The sequence below is a fragment of the Telmatherina bonti genome (assembly GCF_933228915.1).
Source record: "Telmatherina bonti genome assembly, chromosome: 23".
Taxonomy (NCBI): domain Eukaryota; kingdom Metazoa; phylum Chordata; class Actinopteri; order Atheriniformes; family Telmatherinidae; genus Telmatherina; species Telmatherina bonti.
In genome coordinates, this window is record NC_136632.1 from 18,577,221 (window position 1) to 18,602,597 (window position 25,377).

Below are 25,377 nucleotides of genomic sequence, written 5' to 3' on the forward strand. Positions count from 1 at the left end.
GGAGACAGTGTTGCTTGTAGTGAGTGTTTTTGTTGGTTGCTGGCCTGTTTTGGTGCTGAAGTTGTTGTGAGGTACTTGTTGCTGTTCCAGTGCGCAGCTTGAGTAGATTCGCTGTGGTTCTGTCCCTGTAGGCTTCAGGACGGACTCTCTTGGAGTTTGTTTGGAGGGATCTGGTAGTGTGGTATTGGCCGTGGTTAGAGCAGTTGTTGGGAGCACGTCCGAGGTTGCAGGTGGAGTCACTGAGTGTTCAGTTGCTTCACCGGGCTTGTGGGTTTTAGTGCATAAGTAATAGTGGTGGGAAAATTGAATCCAAAAATTGAGTCTTGGAATTTTTTTTGCCTCAATTTTCTTTTTTTTTTTCTTTTTTCAAATATAATCCATTATAAAAATGTAGAGATTTTTATTGATCTTTTTTTACTTGTATTCTTGGGCAATATAGCAGCTGAATGATGGTCTGACTACTGTTTTGGTTTTTTTTACTAATTGAAATTAAGAAAAATGACTAGCAATTTTTTTTTCTTTTTTAAATCTACAAAAATCAGCAAGATTGAAGAATTGCAATTTAAATCAAATCGATACCCAACAAATCAGAATGGAATTGAATCGGGATGAAAACATATCGTCACAGCCCTGATAAGTACCCACCACTCATACTGGGGTGGAGCTTAGTGCTGCTCGGCAGTGAGAGGGACTGGACCTTGGTGATGTGTTAGCTGCATCTGGGATAGTTTTGTGGGTTTTGTTTTGCATCAGTCTTGTTGTGGATTTTGGTCGGGCTGATTTGGTTTTGGCATTATGTCTGCAGTGGAGGAGTTTTTGAGAGTTGCTTCAGAAGAGTTGTTGGCACGCTGTTCATGGGAAGTTAAGATTGCTGAGCACTGGGGATAACACTTGAAGGAAACTAGAAGACGACAGTATGCATACACAATTTTAAAGTAGTTACTTGTAGTGAAGTCATCATTGCACCTGAAGCACCTGGGGATAAAAACAATTTTTCTGGAAGAATATTGGCCACTGTCCATTTACAGCAGCTTCCAATCACATCTGTTTATCTTTATACCACTAGATGTCAAGAATTCATACACACTGTACCTTTAATTGAAATGTTTTATTTCTAGTGAAGTCATCATTGCACCTGAAATCTATACTCCACACTGAAGTATTGGGGGGAGGAGCTCATTTTTTGTAGAAAATGTAAAACTAATTTTGTGAGTGTGCATATCCTGGAGAAAATCTTAGTTGATAACCACTTCTGTCATAACCATCATTGTAGTGGTCTAAAAAGGGCAAATACACCCTACAAAAAGAACTTACCAAAATGGTTTAAAACTAAGCCAAAGCATTGTTTGAAATATACTTTTACCACTTTTCAATAAACTAAAGGCATTATTTGGGGTTAATTGTGAAATTCAAGAGAGAATCGCCCCATTTTCCATTATTTGCACCAAGTTTTGGTTTAAAAACAAAACTCATCTTTAGCTTGAGTGACTGTATTGCAATGTTGCATCATCGCCACACGGAGTCAGTAAGGTTCAGCTGAGTTTCAGACTGACATGAATCACAAGGCTGCAGAATAATCAGCACCTCGAGCTCCTTCATGTACTTACAAGACCAGAGGGACTGGTCAGAAAACAGCAATCACAGTTGTAAAATATGAGCCAAAATTTGTTTTAATATTTTGATTCCTCTCGCTTCTGGTCCTACATGACGGCAACAAAACAAACTTGATGAATTTAAAACCACTTGCCCATTTATTAAGATCAAGATGACAAGGTATTTGAAACAAAGGACAATCGACAATCCACACATTCAAACTGTGACAAAGATTTCTATAAAGTGCCAAATGAAAAGCTTAATACTCTCTATTACACACACACACATATATACACTCACCACATAGAAAAGTAGATTTTTAATACCCACATAAAAACAAAAATAAAGTTAGAAATCATATAAAACAAGTTTATACCAAATAGATTCTGCTGTAAAATGAGGTTGGCCTTGAGTGTTTTTCCTTTAGAGAAAAGAGGCATGTTATCAGTTTCTCTGAAAACAAGTGCTTGTACACATCCTGCAATTTTCATCTGTCACAACCGGTAAAACCCTCAATCATCTAATACATTCTAAAGCCGTTCAGAAAACGGATTGCTGATGAAGGCACACGACAGGAGGCTTGTTCTCACCGACGATGCCTCCCACTGAAAGATCATTTATACTAAACTCTGTTTTTATCTGTGAAAAGTGGGATGTCGCTGCATGATTTGTGTTCCAGTTCAACTTTGGTAACCTGCTGGAGAGAACAGGTCAGAAGCTGCTGGGGGTTAATAAACATGATCTTTGTACAGAACTAAACCTTATGGTTTCAAACTCAGGACAGACGTGTAGATTCTGTCCACGTCAAAGACGTGAAAAACAATGTGCAAGTTGCAGATTTAGTAACATACACGGAGAAGATCTCTGAAGAGATCACCAAATCACCACTAAAAATACATGTTTGACCCCAATGAATTAAAAACAAAAGCAAGACTATTAAATATTTTTAAAAAAAAAAAAAGAAAAAAGACAAAACATGAAGAATGATGGAAGACTTGCTGAGGATTAGTACAATATCTCTGACGGAGTCAGTTACAAGGCTGAGACTCTGCAGCCTGCTGGGTTTGGCCTACTGAGCGCGCTCTGTTACGTCTTCAGCTTCCTTTTACCATTCATCTCAAAATACGGGTCTTCACCCCTGCCCTTGTTCAGTGGGGTCTTCTTAGCAACAACAGGCTTGGTTTGCACAGCTTTGATGTTGCTTTTCTGTGGGAGTGGGATTTGAGTCGGTTCTGGTTTAAGGGTCAACTTTGTGGTGATGGGGTGAGTGGTTGCTTGTTTTCGCCCCATCCTCTGTGCTGTGACTGGGGTTTTCTGACTGGTTTTGTTTGAGGTGCCTGTGTTGCCCGCTGGGACCTGCCCAGTGGCGGCGGCGCTTTGTGAAGTGGTGGCGACTGACTTAGTTGGCGTTGGCACTTTGCTTTTGGCCATGGTCTCCTTGCTGTTTGGCAGGGAGCCAACAGGTTTCACCGGTGCTGGCGAGGCTGTCCGTGAGCTGGGAGTTGGCGTCCGAGACTGTGGTGTCGCCATGGTAGCTGCTGCTCTCGATGCTGTCCTCACCCGCCTGGCTGCTTCTAGACGGAGGCGCGAGGCTGGGGAACCGGGGCGGCGCTGTGCAAGCCGAGAGCGCTGGGTGCTGCCCGTTGGGGGTCGTGCATCCTTGGAAGGCTGCGACAGCCCTGTTGCCGTGATGGGGTGAGGTATGGGGGAGGTGCAGGAGCTGGAGGCTTTGGGGCATTTAGAGGATGGCTCAGGACAGACAGGACTCCTGGGCTGAGAGGCAACACCACGTGGTCTGAACTTCAGTTTGGAGGTGGGAGTCGGGTCTAAAGGAGGGGTTGCTGGAGCTGCTGATGGAGTCAGGGCCCTGCGCTGCACCTGTATGCCCTGACATGGCGCGTTGGGAGACTGCCTGCAGGAGCTGCTAACAGGCGTGGAGGGCAGAGACGAGGAACCTTTGGTGGAGACGGGAAGCGGGAGCTGGGTGGGCTTCCTTGGAGAGGACGGTGCTGTCTGGAGGTTCTTCTTCGGTGCTGAAGCAGAACCTTTTCTCGGCATGGTGGGCGTGCACGCTGGGGAGGGTGTGTACGAGCGACACATCTGACCAGCAGCAGACCCAGACGTCGGCTTGCACCCTGACACAGATGAAGATGACGAACTGGATGAGGAGGAAGACGACGACGAGACGAGGCCGCTTACAGCAGCAAGGGGGTCCATGTCTGGCGGCGAGGGTGGTGATGTGTTGCCATGGTGACCTCCCAGGCCAGGGGGGCCCTTTTGAAAAGCCAGAATCTTCTGCTCCAGAGTAGTGAACTGCAGCACTCGAAGTGGGTCGTACTTCGTCAGGAAACTACGCAGAGTGTCCCAGCCGCCGCCAACACGCACCATCACGTGCTTACCGTGAAGCATCTGAATGGGGGGGAGCGAGAAGTTTGAGCAAAAATTAAACATCAGTGACATGTTTCTGTAAGCTCCCAAAATACCAGCAGAGACACAGATTATGGTCTCGATGCCATGAATAGCAACGTAATCGTGATGTAATCACAATCCACCTCTACTGGGAAATGAGCTTACATGTGACCAATCACAGCCTCCAGTTAGCACCACTGCAACCACCAGGACAAACAGCCCGTTTGTCAGCGTTTATCCTGTGACACAACAGTCCGTAGACAGTATGTGACCGAGTAAATAAATAACTGTGCTTATACCAGCCTTTTTCTTTTAAAGGCGGTGGCAGCGTGGACTGTCTGATTTTGTACACACTCCCAAAGATCCACATAAAAAAAAGGAAAGGATTTAGAAAATTACAAATAATTCATTTTTCTTGAAACAAAAAAAATAGAATAAAAGGTGGATCGTTTTATGTTTGTTCCAGTTATCAAAAAAAAAACCAACAAAATGCCTGAAAGTGGTCAAAAAAAATCATTTCATCCTGTCTCACACCACCTGACACTGATTTCCAACAAAAAAAAACAAACACCACCCACGGACCTGTCTCCCCTCCCCGTTCTCACACTCATCAAAAGTTAATAAATTTTAAATAAAAATCTGTGTAATATAACCTAATATGCTAAAATATAATACAAAAAATAATTTAACTTCCATAACAGCCATCTCTCATAAAAGAAAACAAAAAACACATAAATGGCCTCCACAGTGCTTGTACTTACTCGAATAAAGATGGTCTTATCACCAAGTCTGTAGCGCCCTTCAGACAGGTACTCAATGGAGACTCTATTAGAGCAGTTGCAGGGTGGGTCGTCCATGCTGTGCTCCTGCATCACAGATACAACCAAAGAGGACAATTAATCAGCCAAAGTGAGACTTTAAACTACCACTCGTATGTATTATCAATGATCTCAGAAACATTAGAAATGGTGGATTTGGCTACTAATATCTAAAGCGTATAGAGAACTAAAAGCAGTGTTGGCTCTGTTTTTTATGTGTACAAACAGCAAACCAACTTAGAGAAGATTTTATGCCACTAAAGCAGCCAATAGCTGATTAAAAAAAAACCTGATATTTACTCCATAAGCAGCTTCTTACTAATTAAGAGCAAAGGAGTAAATCCAGTTGGGAATAAAACTGCAGCATAGTGGTTGTTTGCATCTGAACCGTCTTCCACTTCAATGACTGCAGTTATTTTTAGCACTGCTGTTTCCTCTGGGAATAAAACCATCACCCTTTCAGTGTTAGTGCCCCGTTTGATCCACTGAACCAGACTAAATAAATAAGCCCACCGAACAAGAACTTCAGTCCCCATCGGTCATGTTTCGCAAACTATTACACTAACAGTCAGCTGAAGACGTGGACCCTGTGCACATGTATGACAGCACGCATCTGCAGCCTTGGCGTCACGTGCTACGGTGAGTCAAGGAGCGCCGGCAGAGTGTCACATGGTCAGCTGCAATGTGTCATGCGCCCTGTGGGGTGCTGATGAAGCTTCATATGGGTCACACATGTACCACCTATGTGATGCTATCAGCTGCAGAACACTTTGCATCTCTGACACGGAGGTTTAGGAAAGAATACATGAACACGTGTGCTCGTCGTATGACCATACAGATGGTCTCTTTTTGCTCGGTTACGTGGTTACAACCATCTCTGGACAAGCACGTTTTTTGCCTCTGGGTAGAAAGCTTCGTTTTGCGTTTGTAGTGTGAGATTCCAGCTGTGTCCAAACTTACCCCGGGCTGAAAAAGGCCGCCATGCTGGCAACACACGCTGAACGTTTTGACGGCTGGAGGAGGCTCTTCTGTCAGCAGCAGAGCCTCCTCCAGCTCGATCTCCTTCTCCAGCTTCACCAACACGGGAGGCTCCACACCATACCTGAAGAGCAACATCTGCACAGTCAGTAAACTGCGACACAAATCTTGTGCTCCTAATAGTCCTCTGATCAGACGCTTACTTAGAAACGATGCGGCTGATCTCCAGCAGACAGAGACAAACCTGCCGAGGATCCTTATGCAGCACTGAAACAGAAAACACAGCAAATTATCAACCTGACTGCTCAGTTTAGTAACCTGAAAGAGAAAGTGGAAACTCGGCTCGTTTTAGACCTCACACGGTCAACAAATCACATAAAGTTAAACTAAAATGTGACTTTACAAGCACAACTTCCCTGAGGGGATATTCACTCTAGAGGAAAGAAAAACAAGAGCTGACATTATGGTTGCTAATATTTCATCTGTGTTTTGTCTTTTAGCTCCAGAAAGAGTCAATAAATTCCACATTTTTCTCTTTATTTAGCTAAACTGTAGATAAACGCCAACTCTGCAGTGGATCAGAGCTGCCTTGGCAGGAAGACCTGGGATCCTTGTAAGTTAAAGCTGGGGTAGGTAATGTTGGGGAGCGAGCAAGATGTGAAAGTGGCGCCCTGTCTTGGCTCCTCCCCTTCTGGTTTTGCTCCTTGCGTGGTCCAAGACGTTTTTCTTACCTCTGCCAAAGAGGTTGTTTTTATACCGGCGTTTATCTGTTTTTGTTCAAGATAACTCAAAAAATTATGAATGAATTTTGATTACATTTTTAGGGGTTGTTGGAAATGTGAAAAAGAAGAATGGATTTAATTTTGGTGGTGATCCGGATCACTGTTTGGATTCAGGAATATTTTAAATACCGTAGCAGAGATTTGCGCTCTCCGAGTGCTTTTCTAGTTCGCGGCTTTTTCCACCAACAATTTTCTCTTTCCCGGCTGAGGAGGCAAATAAACCGAGCTGGCTCAGGGAAATCCTTCCTGCATTTTCTCAGCCATGTTTGCCTTCCAAGTTTCTTCTTCGCTACTTTGTATTTTCATCCTAACACGCTATTCATAAGCAGGGTGTGTGAAGCGGGAGGGGGAGGAGGGGAGCCGTAAGAAGAAGCTTACGAAATGTAAGAAATGTACAACTTCAATTTGTCCCGAACGTTTTGATTGGTCAGAGTTTTTACAGATTTACAGTAAACTGAGGGGTCTAACAACATTTCTTATTGTTCATGATTACAAAATGTACAGACTACTATCAGGATGAGGAGTCACGTCACACAAAGTTAAAAAAAAAAAAAAAAAAAAAAAAAGTCTCCGAGCCAAATTACGTACTCCAGCTTTAATGTATTGGCTGATTTAAGATGCAGCAGAAATAGTGGAGCAGCAGTTGTATGGCTTTCATTAAGCCATCCTAATCGGAGTTTTTGAAAATCCATTAATGGTAATGAAGTGATCCCACATAGAGAGGACTCGGGGTGGCCGTGCACATTCACAGATCCTATTAAACCACTAAGAAGCCAAGCTTAACCAAAAAGTTAAGTGCTCCTCAGATTTATTTTATTAAGAGTTTACAGCTGAGATATAGTCTGTTTATTTTATCCAGTTGGGATTCTCAACAATGAGCTCCAACTTTGGATTCACTAGGTGGATCTTTATGTATGGAGGTTTAAATTATAACCCAACACTGAGGAAAGACATTCAGAGGAAGTCTTTCAATTCTGAAGTGTGACTTGCTTGATATAAGACAGATGTGATCGAAAGATTTGTAGGAATCTTTCTGATAAAGCAAAGTTTAAGCCTCATATGGATAAGATCAGACCTCTCAGCTTGGCAGCGCTGAGCACATCCATCCTAAGCTCAGGCACAGTGCCAACACAGTGGCATTTTAATGAGTTACTTTGTTTTATTATTGTAACCTCACAGCTCTGACTCAGAAAAGCTTTACTGGGAAACCAAGAAAACAAACTGTGTACTGTGCAAACAGCTGGACAAAAAAACAAACAAAAAAAACATGCAGTTATTTACCGAGGCCTTCTGACTCAAACAGGTAAGTCTCCTCCACTCCGATGTGCCGACACCAGGCCAGGAAGTTGGCTGTGTTATCGCGAGCGAAGAAGGAGCCGGGTGAGGCGTCTCGCTTGCACGCAATCTTTCTTGTGGGAAAAAGCTTCAAAAAGACGGAATTACATACATTAATAAGAATTGTACTTTTTTTTTTCCTAATCCAAAACAGTACAATTGGCAAGAAACATCTTAAATAATAAAAAAAATTTTAAAAAGCACATTCAACTCAAACTGTTCGCGAACTAAAACCTTGATTACAATCACTGAACGTGAAGTAGCAAAGTCCACACCGTGCCCTGCAGAACTGTCAGTAAACATCGGCCACAAGTAAACATGAGAGATCCCCTTCGGACGATGGCCCGAGTTATTTCCGTCGCTGCTGCCTGACTCACCTTGCTGAGCACCGAGGGGCAGCTCTGGGCGATCTTGGTCTGCAACACACTGATAAGTTGGCAGAGCTTCACACCATTATTCAGCTCCTCCATGAAAAACTCAGCTCTCACCTCCTCTCCTGCAAACACATGAAATGAATAATTAAATCAAATAATAATAATAAAAAAATTTGCAGCTTTGTTCAATGTTAGTTTCTACTTAGATTAGCTTTATTTAAAGCATCAAATTCCCTTTACAATTTAAAAACTGTCTGCAGCTTAAAACTCTCCCATGACCCCTTGCCATTGTAAACCACTGCCTGAGGGAACACCATACAGGCCACTAACTTCCACAATACTGTCACACAAAGTGACAAAGATTGCTCCACAAAAGTTTGTTTTCACCCAGCAAGGATCAACCCCTGAGGCTTGAAACTTTATCCTTTGCACGCCACCTGTTTGGGCTACATCCGGCCCTTGAGGACCGGCAATCAGAGCAGTCCAACAGGTTTAAAAAGGACAGAAAAGATGGGAAGCGAGTCATCACGGTCATGGTGCCGATAACTCAAACTGAAAGTTTAGTACCTGCCCACATTCCCAGTGTTAACAACTGAATGTCTGCTCCTACAAAACAGATTCAGCCGAAAACAATAGCGTGAGTTTCTAGTCAGCTTCAATTTCCTTACAGCACCATTGTCTGCTGAGGGACAATACATGTCCATGTAATGGAAGAGACAGATTAAATAGGAGATAGTTTTTCTCTCTCATTTTTTTGTGGTTTCGTACGAGCTGGTTGGAAATGGCAGCATCAAAATCCAATTACATGGACGACCTGTGTCAATGGCGTGTCCGTATTTTCCTCGCCTGCGGGGCTTACCATCTGCACGCAATTGTCAATTGTTTATTCATACAAACAGTCGTGGATGTTGTGGTTTAATACTCACTGGGAAAGGGAGACAAAACCAAAACATTTACCCCAGACAAAGTTTGTCTTCACTGGCTTACCCAACATGCCGGTGAGCCAAATTGCCAGATCTTCCTGCATCGGCACCAGGGTGGCTTCATGGCGCACTGCCAGCCACTGGTCATACTGGAAGACGTCTGCGAGGCCAGGACCATGCCGCTGTGCCAAAGGGCTTCGCGGACTCCTGGGACTCAATAAGGGAGCATCAAATTTCTCACCAAACCAAACCTGAAAACAAGAAGAGTGAAAGTTCAGTTGCAGTGTCTCCACATGCGGGAGGTTATATTCACCTCCTTCTTTGGATTTAATGATTAGTAAATGAGGAGTTGTCCCTTCTGTCCAATAAACATTATCATATAGTAGCTACCATCCAGGCCTGTGCTGTAGGAATGTGGGCGACCCATTCATGCAGAGTAGAGATGCCATCACACTTCACTTTCATGCTCAACTGAACATCCCATCACACATTCAGACACTGCAGCTTGGCCTGATAAACACTGTTCACTCGGTTTCCAAGCCTCCCGTTTAACATTTTGACTCTTTACATTATAAAATTTCATTATGCAATGTTATAACAAAGAAAAGAACATTACATTACTTTAACATCCAAATGGTAAAAGAAAAGAACAGGATTTCTCTGCGACAGCCGACTTCCTAAAACGTGAGCCAAGCTCTACTCAGTCTTGGGCTCGGCGCCTGAAGCGAGCCACTGATCTTGGCTCTTGACGCCTGATGTCCCATCATATCCATCTCTGCTGTCTCACACTTCCTCCCCTTCTCCCTCAGTCTTTTCAACTGATTAGTCACTAACTGCATCTTGAAACAGGATTTGATTAATAGGACGGAGGAGTTTGCGTGGGGATCCAAAAACTTGTCTGAATTTCGAGTTCCAAAGTTAACAAACACATCAAAGATGTTTTCCTCTAAACTTTAACTGATTACAGGCAGCAGGAGAAGAAGCAGCAACAGATGTGGACTACGACTACTTCTCCAGACATTACAAAACTCACTTCTGGACAACCCGGCTATCCTTATTCTGTCCAGATTCTTGACATCTGTGTACAGCCTTTAATCTATGTGTCCATCACATGTCATGAAGCAATAACGGGGCACTGCATCCACTGTGGTGAAAGGGTTATTGTGCTTCTAACAAGGCCCTGAATTCATCCTGTTAGCTCGGCCAACAAACAGGAAACCTTCTGGGCAGTAGAACAGATGGGCTGTTTTGCAGAAATGTCCTTCTGCTGATGCTCCGAGACGTCTCAGCAATACTGATCAGGACAGCCTGTGTTTGCATAATTCTGAAGTAAGTTCAATATTTGCTGACATATGGTCTAAATTACGCTTTAATGAATAAACATTTTGCTATTTTCATAATCTCATTTGACATTAAGGTGAAAAACAAATCCCCAAAGCTCTACAGACAGTATAATCAACACTAACGTTCATTCATAAAGCCATTGCTGCCCAGTTGCAACCCTCATCTCCACCAGGTTAACCTTTAAATTCAACAGTGCAGCTGGTTTTAAAGCGGGAAGACCTGGTGGAGAAACAGCGCAACAATGTGGCAAAAACTCTTAAACAGCTCATCTCACTTCGAAGGACATGTGTTACATAACAGCTTTAAGAAGGGCGAGCTGCCAGCAGCGCTCTGCGGGATCACCAAAGCGTATGCTCGTCTCGACACTCCGCGGGCTTTAAAAAAAAAAAAAAAAAAAACAAGATTGGGAAAACACAGCGCAAGGTTTAAGAGTTGCATCAAATATATTCTATGCACATAAAAAACACACCTGAATAGAGAAGATTATCCAACTTTGGACTGTCAGAGAACTAAATGCTCACGTTTTAAATAAAATAATCTGCAACAGACTTTGAAAAGGGCAATCTCTGCTAATCTATTCTCCCTCTCTTACTCCTTATCTGCATTCTCTCGGTACAGGAATGTGGACTTTAATCCTGGAAAGAAATGCAAAATACTCAGTATTTGTACATGTATCTACCAATCAGCTCTCAGCAGTTTCTGACGCTCTTACCTTGAGCCACTTACACTGAAATAGGCATCAGGAGGAAGGTGTAAGAGAAAAATGAGATTTACCAACTAAGCATAATCCTAGAACACAGAGTACGCTCATATTGTCCTCGTTCTCAGATTCTTTCCTGTAATCCAAGATTTTCTAATGGCTGCATCATTTGTGTTTTTCTCTTCAGTCTTGAAGATGTTTCCTGCCTTTCCAACAACATTAGTTGTTAAACTTCTCATGACCTGCTTGGTGACCTTTAAGCACTTAGGATCATAACTAACCCAGAGCTGCTGGAGCGGTGAATCCAGGCTGAACAAACAAGCTCATGTTGCTCTTTTCCAACACAAAGAGCGACTTTCTAGTTGGTCATTTTCAAACCAGATCCCAGTTCCAACAGAGACAACCTTTAGAAAGGCAAACATTACAATAATAAGTCGACTCAGATTTTCTGCATGTTTGACCTTCAAGCAGCAAGAGTTACTGCAGACTCACTTGCAGACATAAGATTTTGGAAAGGTTTTTACAGATAAATGCATATGTTACTTCTACTCCCATGAGTGCATACATCTTCAGCATGAGTGATCAGAGCAGTCAGAGTGTGAGCAGATATCCGATCTGACTGTGCTCTCGATGAGCAGAGCCAAGCTCTGAGCTGAGCATTGGAAACAGCAGCAGAGTTACATTCAGCAGCATCATAACAGTCCAACCAGGATCAATACCCTTGCAGGGGGTCTTAGATAACACCAGAGAGGTTAAAAAGTCCTCCATTTGCTATCAATCTGTTTTCTGTATACATGAACAGACTGATTATATATCCACAACACCTTTTTCCATTTGCTATGATTTTTCAAACAGATTTTTCAAGCCCAGATCAATGCTTTATGATGTACTGAAGTTATAAGTTAATAAGTAAAATCACAGCTGTTGTTGCACTCAAACACTAACTAACTCAAACTATCTGGTGCATTTAAGCTGCAGCGTCTAACCGCGGCTTGTCAACAGCCCTGGGAAGGCTTGCATCCTAATCAACACTTTGTGCGGACAAACTTCCTGCCACATGTTATGTGAACAGCACTGGGATACATATTTTGAGTCTCCACATTCCAAGACGGGTGTGGAGAGTCGCGGCTTTCCCAACCAGATGACAGAAAAGTCTTTCCCTCAAAGAGCTGTTGCCAAGTGACATGTTCGCAACACGATACATTTGTTGTTTTGGGTTTTTGGGATAGCGGACGCTTTGTTGCTGGGAGGAGAATGGGGAAAAGAAAAAGGGAAAAATAAGCAATGAGGATTCCACCCACTCCTCCGACAAAAATGTGAGGAGAAACTCCTTCGGGTCCGAGCAGTGGAACGCCAGACATGCATAACAACAACAAGCCGGCATGCTGTAACACAGGTGGGCTCGCCACAGTTGTTGAGTGGGAGACAGATGTCTGCGATTCTTGATTTAATCTGAATAGCTGTAGAAATGTGTTGCAACATCTCCCTCAGCTGAGAAAAGTGTTTTTTTTATCCATCGCTTGGACAAAATAGTTTCAGCTGGAGACTGAAAGTCAAGTTCAGCCTGAGCCGAACGCGTTCCTCTGTCGCAGGTCTACAGACACCGGCAGGATTGTTCAATGTAACTAAATTATTTCCAAATTTCACTGAAAGAAAATTTACCTAACACACTAAAAATAGATCTTTATGCATAACCCTCATGCAAAAGAGTGATAAGCTTACCTGGATACCAGTCTGGACAGCCATGACTGTGTTCACACAAGGTTCACTTCTTCATTCTGTGGAAAGATGAGACAAACAGGGGAAGATAAAGCATCCGTGTTTGTTTTTCCTTGGTGTTACAGCAGAAAAAGTGTAAACGAGGAAATCCGAACAGCATCCGTGTTCCTAAGAACACCTTATAAACACAGTGTCACTGTGGGCTATAGACATTTCAAACCAAACACTTGCTTCGCAACTTTAGCAGAAAATTTTCCCTTTAACACGATTCTTGGCAACAAGCCGTCGATAGGATTAAAAATGTTCACACAGAATAATTTGTATTCTAATCTGGAGTCATCCTTTGAAAAAGCAGCGTACATGATGGCATGTCTGCCATGTGGCCATAATTCAGACCAAGTTGTCCCAACCAACAACCCTGAAAAGTATAAACATAAAACATTGATTTATATGGAATAACTTTCCGTTCTGGGAACATAATGGTGAAATGATGGTCAGTCATGACATTTTATTGTTTACAGACACAGACCATAAAACAGCTTGTGAGTCACATCATAATCTTTGCCAGACCATGCATGATTCACACACTTCTTCACTCTTCTTCCAAACTTTGACCTTTTATTTGTTGTTGTTCTTTCTATTCACATCTACATTCGGTTGATCAATTGGCATCACAGCCGGGATTTTTTTTAAAGGGTTGCTAAAAGAAGCATCACAGACTGGCAGTCAGTCATCAAAAGGTCAGGCACTTCAGTGCAACAAGCATCTCTTTGAACCAATTTCACCTTGTGAACCTGCAAGGAGATGTGATCAGTGGCTGCCATGGCAACGCTGACCAGTCTTCATCCATCTGAAACTAAAACTCTACTGGTCACTCAGTTTTAAAGAAGTTGTCTCCATGGAAACTTGCAAAACTAATATATGTATGTATTAAATATTCATACTCTAGGTGTTATGCTTTTTTAAATATACACTACCAGTCTAAAGTTTGGACACACTTTCCCTTTAGATTTAATGGATGCGTTTCCAAACTTGACTGGTAGTGTAACAGTGACTGGAAAAAACCAGACTTTATAATGTCAGATTTTCATCTTGCAGTTATCCAAGAAATAACAGACTCAAACTCTCATGCCATAATGCTTATTAGCTTTTAACTAAAAGTATGACGTTTTTTGTAGAGGCCTGCTAGTTTAACCCTTTTCCTCAACATTGAACTCTGAAAGATCATTTTAACTTATGAAAAAAAAAGGAAAGGCATTATTTTTATAATGACATTACTCATAAGCTCATGTTCTACATCATATGAGCTTTGACGATATGCTTTTGTCCCGATTCGATTTGGATTTTTTTGGGTGCCAATTTGATTTAAATTGCGATTCTCATGATTCTTTGATAGTGCTGGTCTTTGTAGACTAAAAACCAGGGAAATTTTCTTGATTCCAGTAAGGTAAAAAACACACACTGTAGCCAGACCATCATTCTGCTGAAACACTATCAATAAAAACAATGAAAATGACAAAAATTTCATTATGGATTTTTATTTATTTCTTATTTAAAAAAATCAATTTCTTAACAAAAAAAAATATTTTAAAATTGTGAAACAAAAAACCCTGATTTTCGATTTGATTTTCCTACTTCTACAACATCATATACACTAATTTGAGGCCTGCGAGTGACAGTTTTCCCCTCATTACATGAACAATAAACATTTCCATTAGAGCAGCAGGGAAAAGCTTTATTGAGCTTCTATTTTTTGTTTTCCCCTTGCTGACTTAATCATTCCTTCTCCTTGAAGAAAAAAAAAAGTGCACTTCGAGATCTAGATTGAATATAGAAACACATTAACCCAAGCTTTACACAGACACTGATTAAAATCAATAACAAGGTCAGATTACTCAATAATGAATACAACTCAAAAGGTAGAGCCTTAAATACAATACAATAAATTCCACTCAGCTGCCAGCTTCACACTGGAGCCCACTGTCTCCGGGGAGATGAGAGAGTCATGAGAAAAACCTGAGGATGACCTGTGAGCTGGGCTGGTTCCACACGACAACTGTCCAGATCCACTCAGGACATACGCTGATTATCTAATCACTCTTTGAAACTAACTTCAACAATGAGGTTTGTTTTGTTTTTTTAATTCCCTTATTTTATCCCCATCCGTATGGAAAATTGTCTCCATTTACTCTAATGAGTAACCAAATTAAAATAATTTTAAATTTCCAAAAATCTGTTCAAACTTCAAGATTAATGTGACTTGTTATGTAGAAATGACTCAGCAGTGGGGAAAGTCAGGATCCTGTGAATGACAGCTTAGACGCTGCTTTTACAGGACAGCAGCGAGTAGGACTGAATCAAAACTTTCTCACGAGGAAGTGATGGGTTAGTCTCCCCATTTCCCCACACAGGATGTGCAGGATTACCCCGACCCCAAACTGTCCCTGAGGGTGCATGTTTGACAAAGAGAGATGGTGGGTGGGGGAAGCAATCACAGGCACGTAGATCCTAATAACTCTGGTGATTTGGTCAACACAGCTGAGGCAATAGTCCTCCACCCCCTTCCCTTCTATTCCCCTTTCTCCCTCCAGACACAAACACCAGCTTAAAACAACATTAAATAAAAACAAGCAAAAGAAGAGGTTTATGTGACTTTTACACATCCCAGTTTTTCCACACTGAGGCCACAAACAGACTTAAAGAGAAAATAAAAGAAATACAACTGAAATTATTCCTATTAGTTGTTCTTCACAGGCCTGACAGAGTGTCCGATAACGGGATGCAGCATCCCGTTATCCGACACCAAAACTGCAGCCCAGAGGAGGGAAGATGAAAGTCAGCAGCCAAGGACGGGGTAGGAAAGAGAGTGACAAAACAAAACAACTTACCTCAGAACAAAAACATGAAAACAAAGCAGCAGTGCAAAAGTGTGATCAGCCACTAACGCACATCCTCATCCATACAGGGACAAAACACTGCTCGATGTTCAGCTATGCTCAGCCTGAGCGGCTCCGACCACTGCTCTTCCACGAGTGAATCGGGAGGGAAAGGCAGAGAGAGAATGACAGGAAAGGAGGGAGGGAGGAAGGGAGGATGAATGGGAGGGAGGGAGGGAGGAGGTGCAGAAGGAGTGCCCTGACTAATGAAGTGGCTACGCTTCGCTAAGTCCTGACCACCCCCCCCCCAACAATCCTATCACAGCAGGACCCTCTCACAAAGCAACCATTGTTTTCTTAGCTTGCCACCACACACAGACACACACACAATTGGTCTCATCTCCAAGCCAGCGGCCAAACCAGGAACTCTCCAACCAGGATGCAAACGAACTAGAAAGATATGGGATAGGTGGAAGTGCATTTACCTCCACTCCCTTTCAACTCCCACACCTTCAAATCCGCAGCAAACCCTCCACAACCATTATGGCAGCCCAGTGTTTTCAGATGGCTTGCTGTCAAGCAACCATGTGGAACACACACCAACAATATTGCCTTAGAAAGCACAAACTTCAGTAGAGAAAAGAGCAACACACGTGATGTCATGTGACTGAATCGGTGTTGGTTTTTCCACAGCTGTTTAAATTAGCTTTTGCTCTAATGACCACAGTTTTTGTGATTCAGCACTCCAGCAAAGCAGTCTGCCCAGCAGCCTCCTTACAGTCTCCAGTTCTGGGCACAAGAGAGAAAACGGACATCTTTAATGCCTTTTGAAGCAGAATTATCAGAAACAAGGAGAAGAAAGACAACCTTTAGATTTCTAAAGAGTGGAGCAATCTGGAAAGGCTTCAGCTTGCAGGCGTTCAGGAAGGGTCACACTAAACAACATGGGACAAAGGGCAAATCTTTGGCGCTGGACTCCAGTTGTGTGCATCTGGGGCCCCAGCAGAGTCTGAGAGCTGGACTCCCTACGGGAACCAAAAGGCGCCCACACATTCAAATGTCAAGCACAGAGGAGGGAGAAAATCTAAGCCAAAGAACAGAGGAGGCGAAGACAAAACCTGTATTATTATGGCAGTGAACTTGGGAGTGGCAGAAAGAGCAGGGACATGGAGCGCTACCACGCACACATTCTCCAACGGTCATTCTCCCACAATGCTGGTGTTATGTTGGAGTTCCTACCCTCTTTGAATCAATCCCCCTGCCTCATTAAAAAGGTTTTCAATCGCCCCCTCCCTGCCTGTTTGGGGTTAAAGCTTAAGCTGGGTAACAAGGAGATAACTAGCTGGGGTTGGGTGATGAAATCACAGATGACCACCAATTAGGTTTGCTTCATATATGGATGAGGACAAGACAAACTGTCACTCATCAATCAGTAGCATTTTATCCCTTCCATCACCATCCTCCAGGATTTCACATTTAGAACAGGGGGGTCCTGGTCCAGTCCGACAGATCTACTATCCCGTAATTTTAGATGCAACCCTTCTCCAACAAACAAATCAAATACCTGAATTCCCTCATGGACAGTAAGCAGGCTGTTCGATATCAAAACCGAATGCTTTAGTTTCTATTGAGCCCTTACGTAACATACAGTGCACACAGGCATTGAACTGTGTGGTGGTGCTTGGCTTGGTATTCTATCAAAACAACAGTGGTACAAATTTATGGTTATTGCATAGGCGCTACTGTGGCTGGCTCACATTCTAGACAACACACAACCGCTCCGTGTTAAACACGCAGCGTCTGAGAAAGGACACAATAATCTTTGCAAGAACGAACATTCAGAAAGGAGCGCTACACGGCGATACGGTCATAGCCAGGGGTATTAACCAGAAATGATGTTTTTTCCCTTTGTGCTTATAGAGTTTTGATGGTGCTGTTATCTAATAATGCAGCCAAATCAACTTGCATCAGATGGAGATGTAGCAACCTCAATTTAAGACGATCTCATATATCTGAAGTCACATTAGGATTAAGTGACTAAAAGTGCAGATACGTGTTACACAGTAGACCACTGTCAGGTTTGGGTGGTCTAGCCTGTATTTCATGTTTCAAGTAAAATAAACAAATCAGGTTAATCCCCCTCAGAAAATGGCTATTCCCAAACTGAACTAAATCCACTTGCCCCATTTTAAACACTGCATTCAGAAGGATGTTTGCCAGTGGTACAGACCCCAGTAAAACCTTGCTTCATGAAGTTTCAGTCAACTAAATACTCAGATGTGCAAATCTTAACTAATTAAGCCAACTTTTCCATGAATAAGCCTTTGTTTTACATAAAGCTCAACTAACAAACCTCTTCCTACTGGGAAAAGGTGCTGAATGCATTAAAAAGAACTGTCTTTGTGTGTTTACAAATGAGCACTATAATGGACCAAGTCTATTAAAGGAAAGGGATCTAGTCAAAGTTCCCCATAGAATTAGCTAAACATAGATGTGTGTGTTTTGTTGCGGGCGGGGGTGAGACATCTGTCCGTGTGTTCCCCACGCAGGTCGCCTCGCTCTGTAGTCACAGTCAATAATCATTTAAGAGGATCAGCTATTCCAGACAGCAGGAGTGCATCCACCTCTGAGACGCTCCGTCACCACAACACGCTGCACGTGGCGCACGGCCGTAGCCTCCAGCGCACCAGTGGTGCATGTGAGCGCCCGTGCATAAGTGCAAAAAAGAAAGAAATTAGAACACATTATGTAATGAGTTAAAATAGAAGATGTCCTTTTTTATTTTCCACTAGATGGCATCGTGTGTCAGGAGGGATGTAAATAGAGTAAACATGAGGAAAAAATAAGTCAGCCACGTGAAGCTTTGAAAGGTCTCCAGGGGGTGTTTCAAGGAAATGAAATGTGAAAGTAATGCCTTCTTTTTAAGTTTTTAATTTAAAAACTTGTGTGTGTATACAAAATGGATGAGTAATATCCTTGTTCTGGTCCCACAGAATGATGTGGATGCAGGCCAGCACCTAGGGCATACACCCCTTCCCTCCAGTCTGAAGAAGCTCTGCTGGACCCCGTGACTCCCAGGAGAATACCAACTATTCCTATATTAGACTCCTTCCTCCTGAGCCCTTTGTGTCTGGACTTAATTACCCTGTCAGAGGAGCGTTTCATTTAGAGCCAGGCCTCCTCCTTTTCATTACAGATGGGGCCTGGCTGCACTGTGTCCAGAAGGAAATTCATTGAGTTGAGGAGAATGAAAAAAAGTAAATTACATGTCAATGGCCTGTCGTTGAACCAAGCCACTCATTCTCAATTGAACTTTTTAAAGCCATTCAAAGGCCTGTGCAAGTTTGCTCATCATGGTCTTCCATAGTAAGATGCCATTCCCTTCTGAGTGGGATTAAATTTTTACCCTCTGTCCTTGTTGGAACAGTCTCTCCTTTGGAGGTGAGACAATGTGAGTAAAGCCCATCTTAAAGGCTTGAATGAGTGGAAGCCACCTGCCAATCCAATTTTAATTTGTTGATGCTAATCCATAGCTCACTACCCATCACTGGGTCAGTTCGGGGATGTCGAAGCCTCTCACTGCTGACTCAGGATCAGGCCTCCACAGCATTGCCCAGCGGAGGAAACCACTTCCAGGTTGGGAGGTTTATATACTGAATCCTGCATTCATAAGCTCATACTTGGAAAACAGACAAGGTACTATCAGTGCTGTGTTTGAATCCACACACTTTTCTCTGTTATGGACTTTTCTACTTCAACTTCCCCAAAGCCTGAAATTTCTTAGTCAAGATGTCAAGTCTCCAGGCTTCTTGTAGGACATCCCAAAGCTTTCTTTCACTTGCAGTCAAGAATTTATTTAACCTGCTACTTTTGTTCAGCTTCATTTAAAAAAAACAAAAAACAAACAACTGGCTCATACCTATAGTTAGGTATGGTCCCAACACATTGCTGTCTTGGAATAAGAGAACAAAATATCAAATTCAGTCACTGATAATGGAAATAAAGCCTGTGTGCTCAAAAATTTATCTTGGCAAAACTGGAAAATGATTATAAACAGATTCTGCCATTGTCACCGTTTTATCTATATTTCCAAGCTTGAAACAGCCAGAAAAGCAAAACAGTGGATCTACTGTTAGGCCAAAGCTGTTAGAGAACATGAAGAGTCTGCTTAGTACCATGTAGGGGGGGGGGGAATGACTGAGTCAGGTGACATAAACAAAACAGCCCTAAGCTTTAAAGCTTCCCATGCCCCAATAACTTCAGTTTTTAAACATTTCTTTAAACTAATGGCAGCCAAATCCCTACAATGATCTGCAATCAGTCTCCAAGAACCCAGTATCTAATGGGGCTCCTCAATCACAGAGGTATGCACCAGCTGTACAACATGAACCATCTCTTCAAACAGATGTTTTCCACGTTCACAGTTGCCCTCCTTTTTGAATTTCATGCCTGCATGATGTCAGCAGTCAGCTGGCTGAGTCAATCTGCAGAAAGCCACACAAGGTTTCAGGCCTGGCGAGGTGCCCACCATGAGCCGTTTTTGCTTAACACACACAACTAACTGCATTCATTTCACTGCTGCAGTGATTATCTCAAACACAAAGCAAACTGCCAAAATTCTGATCTTATTTCTTCAATACACAAAAGATTGATGTGTTTGGATTTTTTAAATGACATTTTTAGCTCACTGTATCAAAGCTATGCTAGTATTCAAATATGAATGTACAAGTTTAGTCTTCTGTTGTTGCCAGGCTCCAAACTTTTATCAAGGTGAGGCGAGAAAAGCCAGTGTTGCCCAAACAGTCACCTCACCCTCCTCCCAACTCCTGACAAGCATCAGGTGAAGGGTCGAGGGGGGGCGCTGAACTCACCCTAATTAGCAATGTTTCTTTGCCACATAATCCTTGTTGGGGAGATTTTTTTTTTTTTTTTTTTTTTTTTTTAAGTGCCCTATTCGCCGTAATCAGCCCCAGCTTTGTGAAGTGGGGAAAAACTTGAGCCTCAGTGATGAGAAAGAACATTTCTAAGATGCCGTTTCAACTAAATAATAATAATCCTGACAGTGTTGATTAAAAACAAAAAAATAAAATGGACTTACCTTGGAAAAGCATGAATGTAAATCCCCGACTACAGTTGACCTGTGTTCATAGAAACTATGACTCAGGCATATCAACAGAAACAAATAATCTGCATGACCGAGAGATAAATTGAGCTTTGCGTGTTCAGAAAGGGCTGTATCGTGTTTGACAGCATGACCCAAATTAGCCAGCTGCCTGTGGCAAGAGGACACAGAAAAATACAAAATAAAAGCAGACCTCAGATAAGATTTTAAAACATTTGGAAATGCCGCATTTTGTGCAATGATCATAGAGAGAAAAATGTTAAATATCAGGTATAAAAAATATCTCAACTAAATCTTTTACCTATTTAAGCACATTAAATGTTTAGCTACTGGTTATTCTGCACCCACCTCTATCAAATAATAAATTTAGAAAACATGAATAATGTATGATGGTAATTTTAATATGCAGCCGTTTACAGGATCTACACATGATCAGATGAGACAAAAGGTGGCTTAATGAGTTAAAAATGCACATGAGCACATATGGGCTGTGTGGCAGTGTGTGTGCACACAATGGAGATGATAATGAAATCATGGATTACCCTTCATTTATTTAGGATACAGCTTACAGGAGGAGAAAGGGGGGTTCGGGTTCTAAGTGAGTGTGTATGTGTATGTCTTAACTTTGAGCTTTGGCAGGTCCACAACACAAGGACTGATGCCAAAGATCAAGCAGATGGTGATTATGAAGATAGGAAGAAATGAGGTTGCTTCCCTCATGTGTGTGCTTGTTTATTGACTGGCCAGCGGCATCTTTGTCTCAAACACAATGACGTACTGTGCGGTCACTGATCCGGTGGAAAGATTGCAGTACAGACTAAAGTACAACTTTTTGGAGCACTAGATATGAAGAAATTGTATTTCCCAAAAGCTGTAAGGCTGGGCAACAGGTTTAATGGATCACTCATCACCTTGAATATTTTTTAAACCATCTTTGAAGAATAGAAGGTTAGCAATCAAAACTCGATGCCAATTAGGGTAATAAAATGCTAACTACCATAAAGAACAAGTTTCAATTATTGTTGTAAGAGAACTAACACAGGTCCAGGAACAGGCTCTAATACAGTGTTTCTCAATCCAGGTCGTCAGGACCCACTTCCCTGCATGCTTTAGACATGTTTCTACTCAAAAACATCTGAGTCAACTTTTAAACTTCCTCATCGTGTTCATTGCAAGTCTGTGAACGAGTCCTTCATTTCATTCAGGTGTGTCTAAGTAGGATGCAGGGCTATGGGTCCAGAGGGCTTGGTTCAAGAGAAACACTGCTCTAATGTCCTTCAAGTAACAGTCAATCAGGCACATGAAGCTTCAAAGATCTCCGGCTGATGTTTCATGAAAATGAGATGTTAAAGTGATGACTTCTTTGTAGGTTTTTAAATTTAAATATATACATTGCTCAAAAAAGGGAACACCCAAATAACAATGTTACTCCAAGTCAACCATACTTCAGTGAAATCGAACTGTCCACTTAGGAAGCAACACTGATTGACAATCAATTTCACATGCTGTTGTGCAAATGGAAAAGACAACAGGTGGAAATTATAGGCAATTTGCAAGACACACCCAGTAAAGGAATGGTTCTGCAGGTGGTGACCACAGACCACGTCTCAGTTCCGATGCTTTCTGGCTGATGGTTTGGTCACTTTTGAATGCTGGCAGTGCTTTGACTCAAGTGGTAGCATGGGATAGAGTCTCCAACCCACACAAGTGGCTCAGGTAGTGCAGCTCATCCAGGATGGCACATCAATGTGAGATGTGGCAAGAAGGTTTGCTGTGTCTGTCAGCATAGTGTCCAGAGCATGGAGGCACTACCAGGAGACAGGCCAGTACATCAGGAGATGTGGAGGAGGCCGTGGGAGGGCAACGACCCATCAGCCGGACCGCTACCTCCTTCTTTGTGCAAGGAGGAACAGGAGGAGCACTGCCAGAGACCTGCAAAATGAGCTCCAGCAGGCCACAAATGTGCATGGGTCTGCTCAAACAGTCAGAAACAGACTCCATGAGGGTGGTATGAGGGCCCGACATCCACAGGTGGGGGTTGTGCTTCCAGCCCAACACCGTGCAGGATGTTTGGCATTTGCCAGAGAATACCAAGATTGGCAAATTCACCAACGGCGCCCTGTGCTCTTCACAGATGAAAGCAGGTTCACACTGAGCACATGGGACAGAGTCTGGAGATGCTGTGGAGAATGTTCTGCTGCCTGTAACATCCTCCAGCATGACCAGTTTGGATGTGGGTCAGTAATGGTGTGGCATTTCTTTGGAGGGCCGCACAGCCCTCCATGTGCTCGCCAGAGGTAGCCTGACTGCCATTAGGTACCAAGATGAGATCCTCAGACCCCTTGTGGGACCATATGCTGGTGCGGTTGGCTCTGGGTTCCTCCTAATGCAAGACAATGCTAGACCTCATGAATCCAAATGAGCACATCTGGGACATCATGTCTTGTTCCATCCACCTATGGCAAGTTGTACCACAGACTGCCCAGGAGTTGGCAGATGCTTTAGTCCAGATCTGGGAGGAGATCCCTGGGGAGAACATCCGCCGCCTCATCAGCAGCATGCCCAGGCGTTGTCGGGAAGTCATACAGGCACACGGAAGCCACACACACTGCTGAGCCTCATTTTGACTTGTTTAAAAGAAATATCAAAGTTGGATCAGCCTGTACTTTTTTTCCCACTTTAATTTGGAGTATAACTCTAAATCCAGACCTCCATCGGTTGATACATTTAATTTTCATTGATCATTTTTGTGTGATTTTGTTGTCAGATCATTCAACTATGGAAAGAACAGAGTATCTAATAAAAATATTTCATTCATTCAGATCTACAACATGTTACTTTAGTACTGTCTTTATATTTTCAGCAGTGTATATAAACACTAGTATGCAATGTTGGTTACCAACATTTAAGGTAACTTAAAATAAAACAGTACATTGAGTTACCCTGCAATTGAAGAACATTGTTACTTTATACATTTGTTCCGTACTTAATAGTCAAAACGTGGGGAGGGGGGGCGCTGAGTCTTGCGATGTGAATGGTGAGCCTTTGCTTGGACTTCAATGTGTCGGTTTTCAGGATTGCTCTCCCAACAGATGTTACGGATTTCTTAAAAGCATATTGCAATCTTTTTTGTTTGTTTTTGTTTACATATCTCTCATATTTAGGATGTATTATTCCATAAATTAGAAATTATATCCTTTGGAACATCTTTCATCGCAATTGCTGGGAAATCCATTTTTGCAGGAGGAAAAATGGCAGAGTAGATAGCTTGCCAGGCATAGCAACAGTAACCATGGGGGGCAGGGCTTAGTGAAGAGTCAATAACTTCATTCAAAGTCTTCACTACAAACACAAAGAAATTCTGCTTCTTGAAGGACATTAAGAAAACATTTTAACTCAACAGCATCGTCTGAACCGGGACTAGCCCTTCCCTGAAGTGCACCTCTTCGCAGGAAGCACCTGTAGACCCTACTTCATCCTTTTTCCTCTAACAGGAAACCAGGTCTATCCCACAAGACTTTATTAACATACCATCCTCACTGTCCTGGCACAATGCATTCTCTTATGGGAAGAGACATGCCGGTATGTGTGTACTTTCATCCAAAGATAGCTGAATGAGCATAAACTTTTTCTTACATGAACACTATCTTGATCCTTTTAGCCATTTCACTTAGTCATCATGCAACAGCTCAGCAGACTCAGTCTCCAGATTAAATATGCTTTAGTAAACTACGGATCGTCTAAACCATTTATTCTCACATGCCCATCAAGTATAGATGTGCTCATGCTTGAGACAAGAAGTTGGTTTCAACCATACAGTCTATGGTTTCAACAGAAAGAGCACAGACCCGTCAAATCCAATCTACAGAAACCTTAGAGGTTCGGGAAGCTTTAAGTCAGACCTCCTAAAATTTGCTTTAAGTTCAATTAAGTGGGGAAATTGACGTTTCAGTCACAAGTCAAACTGATACTTCTAAAGTGGTTTGTGCTAACTTGTGCTCGGTGTTTTTAATACTAGACATAAAAATATATGAAAAAATAACTATAAAAGCTTATTTTAAATATTTCCCTAATAATGCAACTGTGGGCAAATACGCCTTGATATCTCATACGACTCAGTATTTAGTCATACAGACATTTGGCTAACTGAAAAATTCCTCTGTTTTTTGGTTTGTATTTTTTCTCTTCAGAGCCGTGTTAGCAGCCTGCACGAGGCTCCCTCATGGATTTAAGTGAGAAAAAGGCAAAAGTTCAGGATAAACTTTTCGCCCATACACATCCTATCCATAAAGTAGCAGCTTTTAACTCACCAGCGACGCTGTAGATAACAGACTTCCAACGATGAACGTCCGGATGACTCTATCTTGCCTCAACTGGTTTTTCCTTGTGGAAATCTCGGGCTGC

The 25,377-nt window shown here is 42.4% G+C and overlaps 1 protein-coding gene across 2 annotated transcripts; it reads right to left on the minus strand.

Moving 5' to 3' along the window:
• Positions 1–1,728: 1,728 nt before the first annotated feature.
• gas2l3 (growth arrest-specific 2 like 3) lies at positions 1,729–25,377 on the minus strand. Of its 2 annotated transcripts, none has more exons than XM_079263539.1 (9): positions 25,284–25,377; positions 12,979–13,034; positions 9,277–9,463; positions 8,293–8,411; positions 7,862–8,003; positions 6,002–6,065; positions 5,781–5,922; positions 4,764–4,868; positions 1,729–4,002 (listed from the first exon to the last, which is right to left on the minus strand). In XM_079263539.1, exons 2-9 carry the CDS (start codon positions 13,000–13,002, stop codon positions 2,680–2,682), a joined length of 2,106 nt encoding a protein of 701 aa, XP_079119665.1. In that variant the 5' UTR covers positions 13,003–13,034; positions 25,284–25,377; the 3' UTR covers positions 1,729–2,679. The 2 variants fall into 2 exon arrangements, with proteins under 2 accessions (XP_079119665.1, XP_079119664.1); XM_079263538.1 differs by lacking the exon at positions 25,284–25,377 and adding an exon at positions 15,864–16,013.

Bases quoted from the DNA above. Each gene is read 5' to 3' on its own strand.
- gas2l3 (XM_079263539.1), bottom strand. From the start codon at position 13,002: ATGGCTGTCCAGACTGGTATCCAG. The intron at 9,464-12,978 runs GTAAGCTTATCA...TCTTGTTTTCAG, and splicing joins CTGTCCAGACTGGTATCCAG to GTTTGGTTTGGTGAGAAATT. The intron at 4,003-4,763 runs GTAAGTACAAGC...CCCCCCATTCAG, and splicing joins ATAAGACCATCTTTATTCGA to ATGCTTCACGGTAAGCACGT.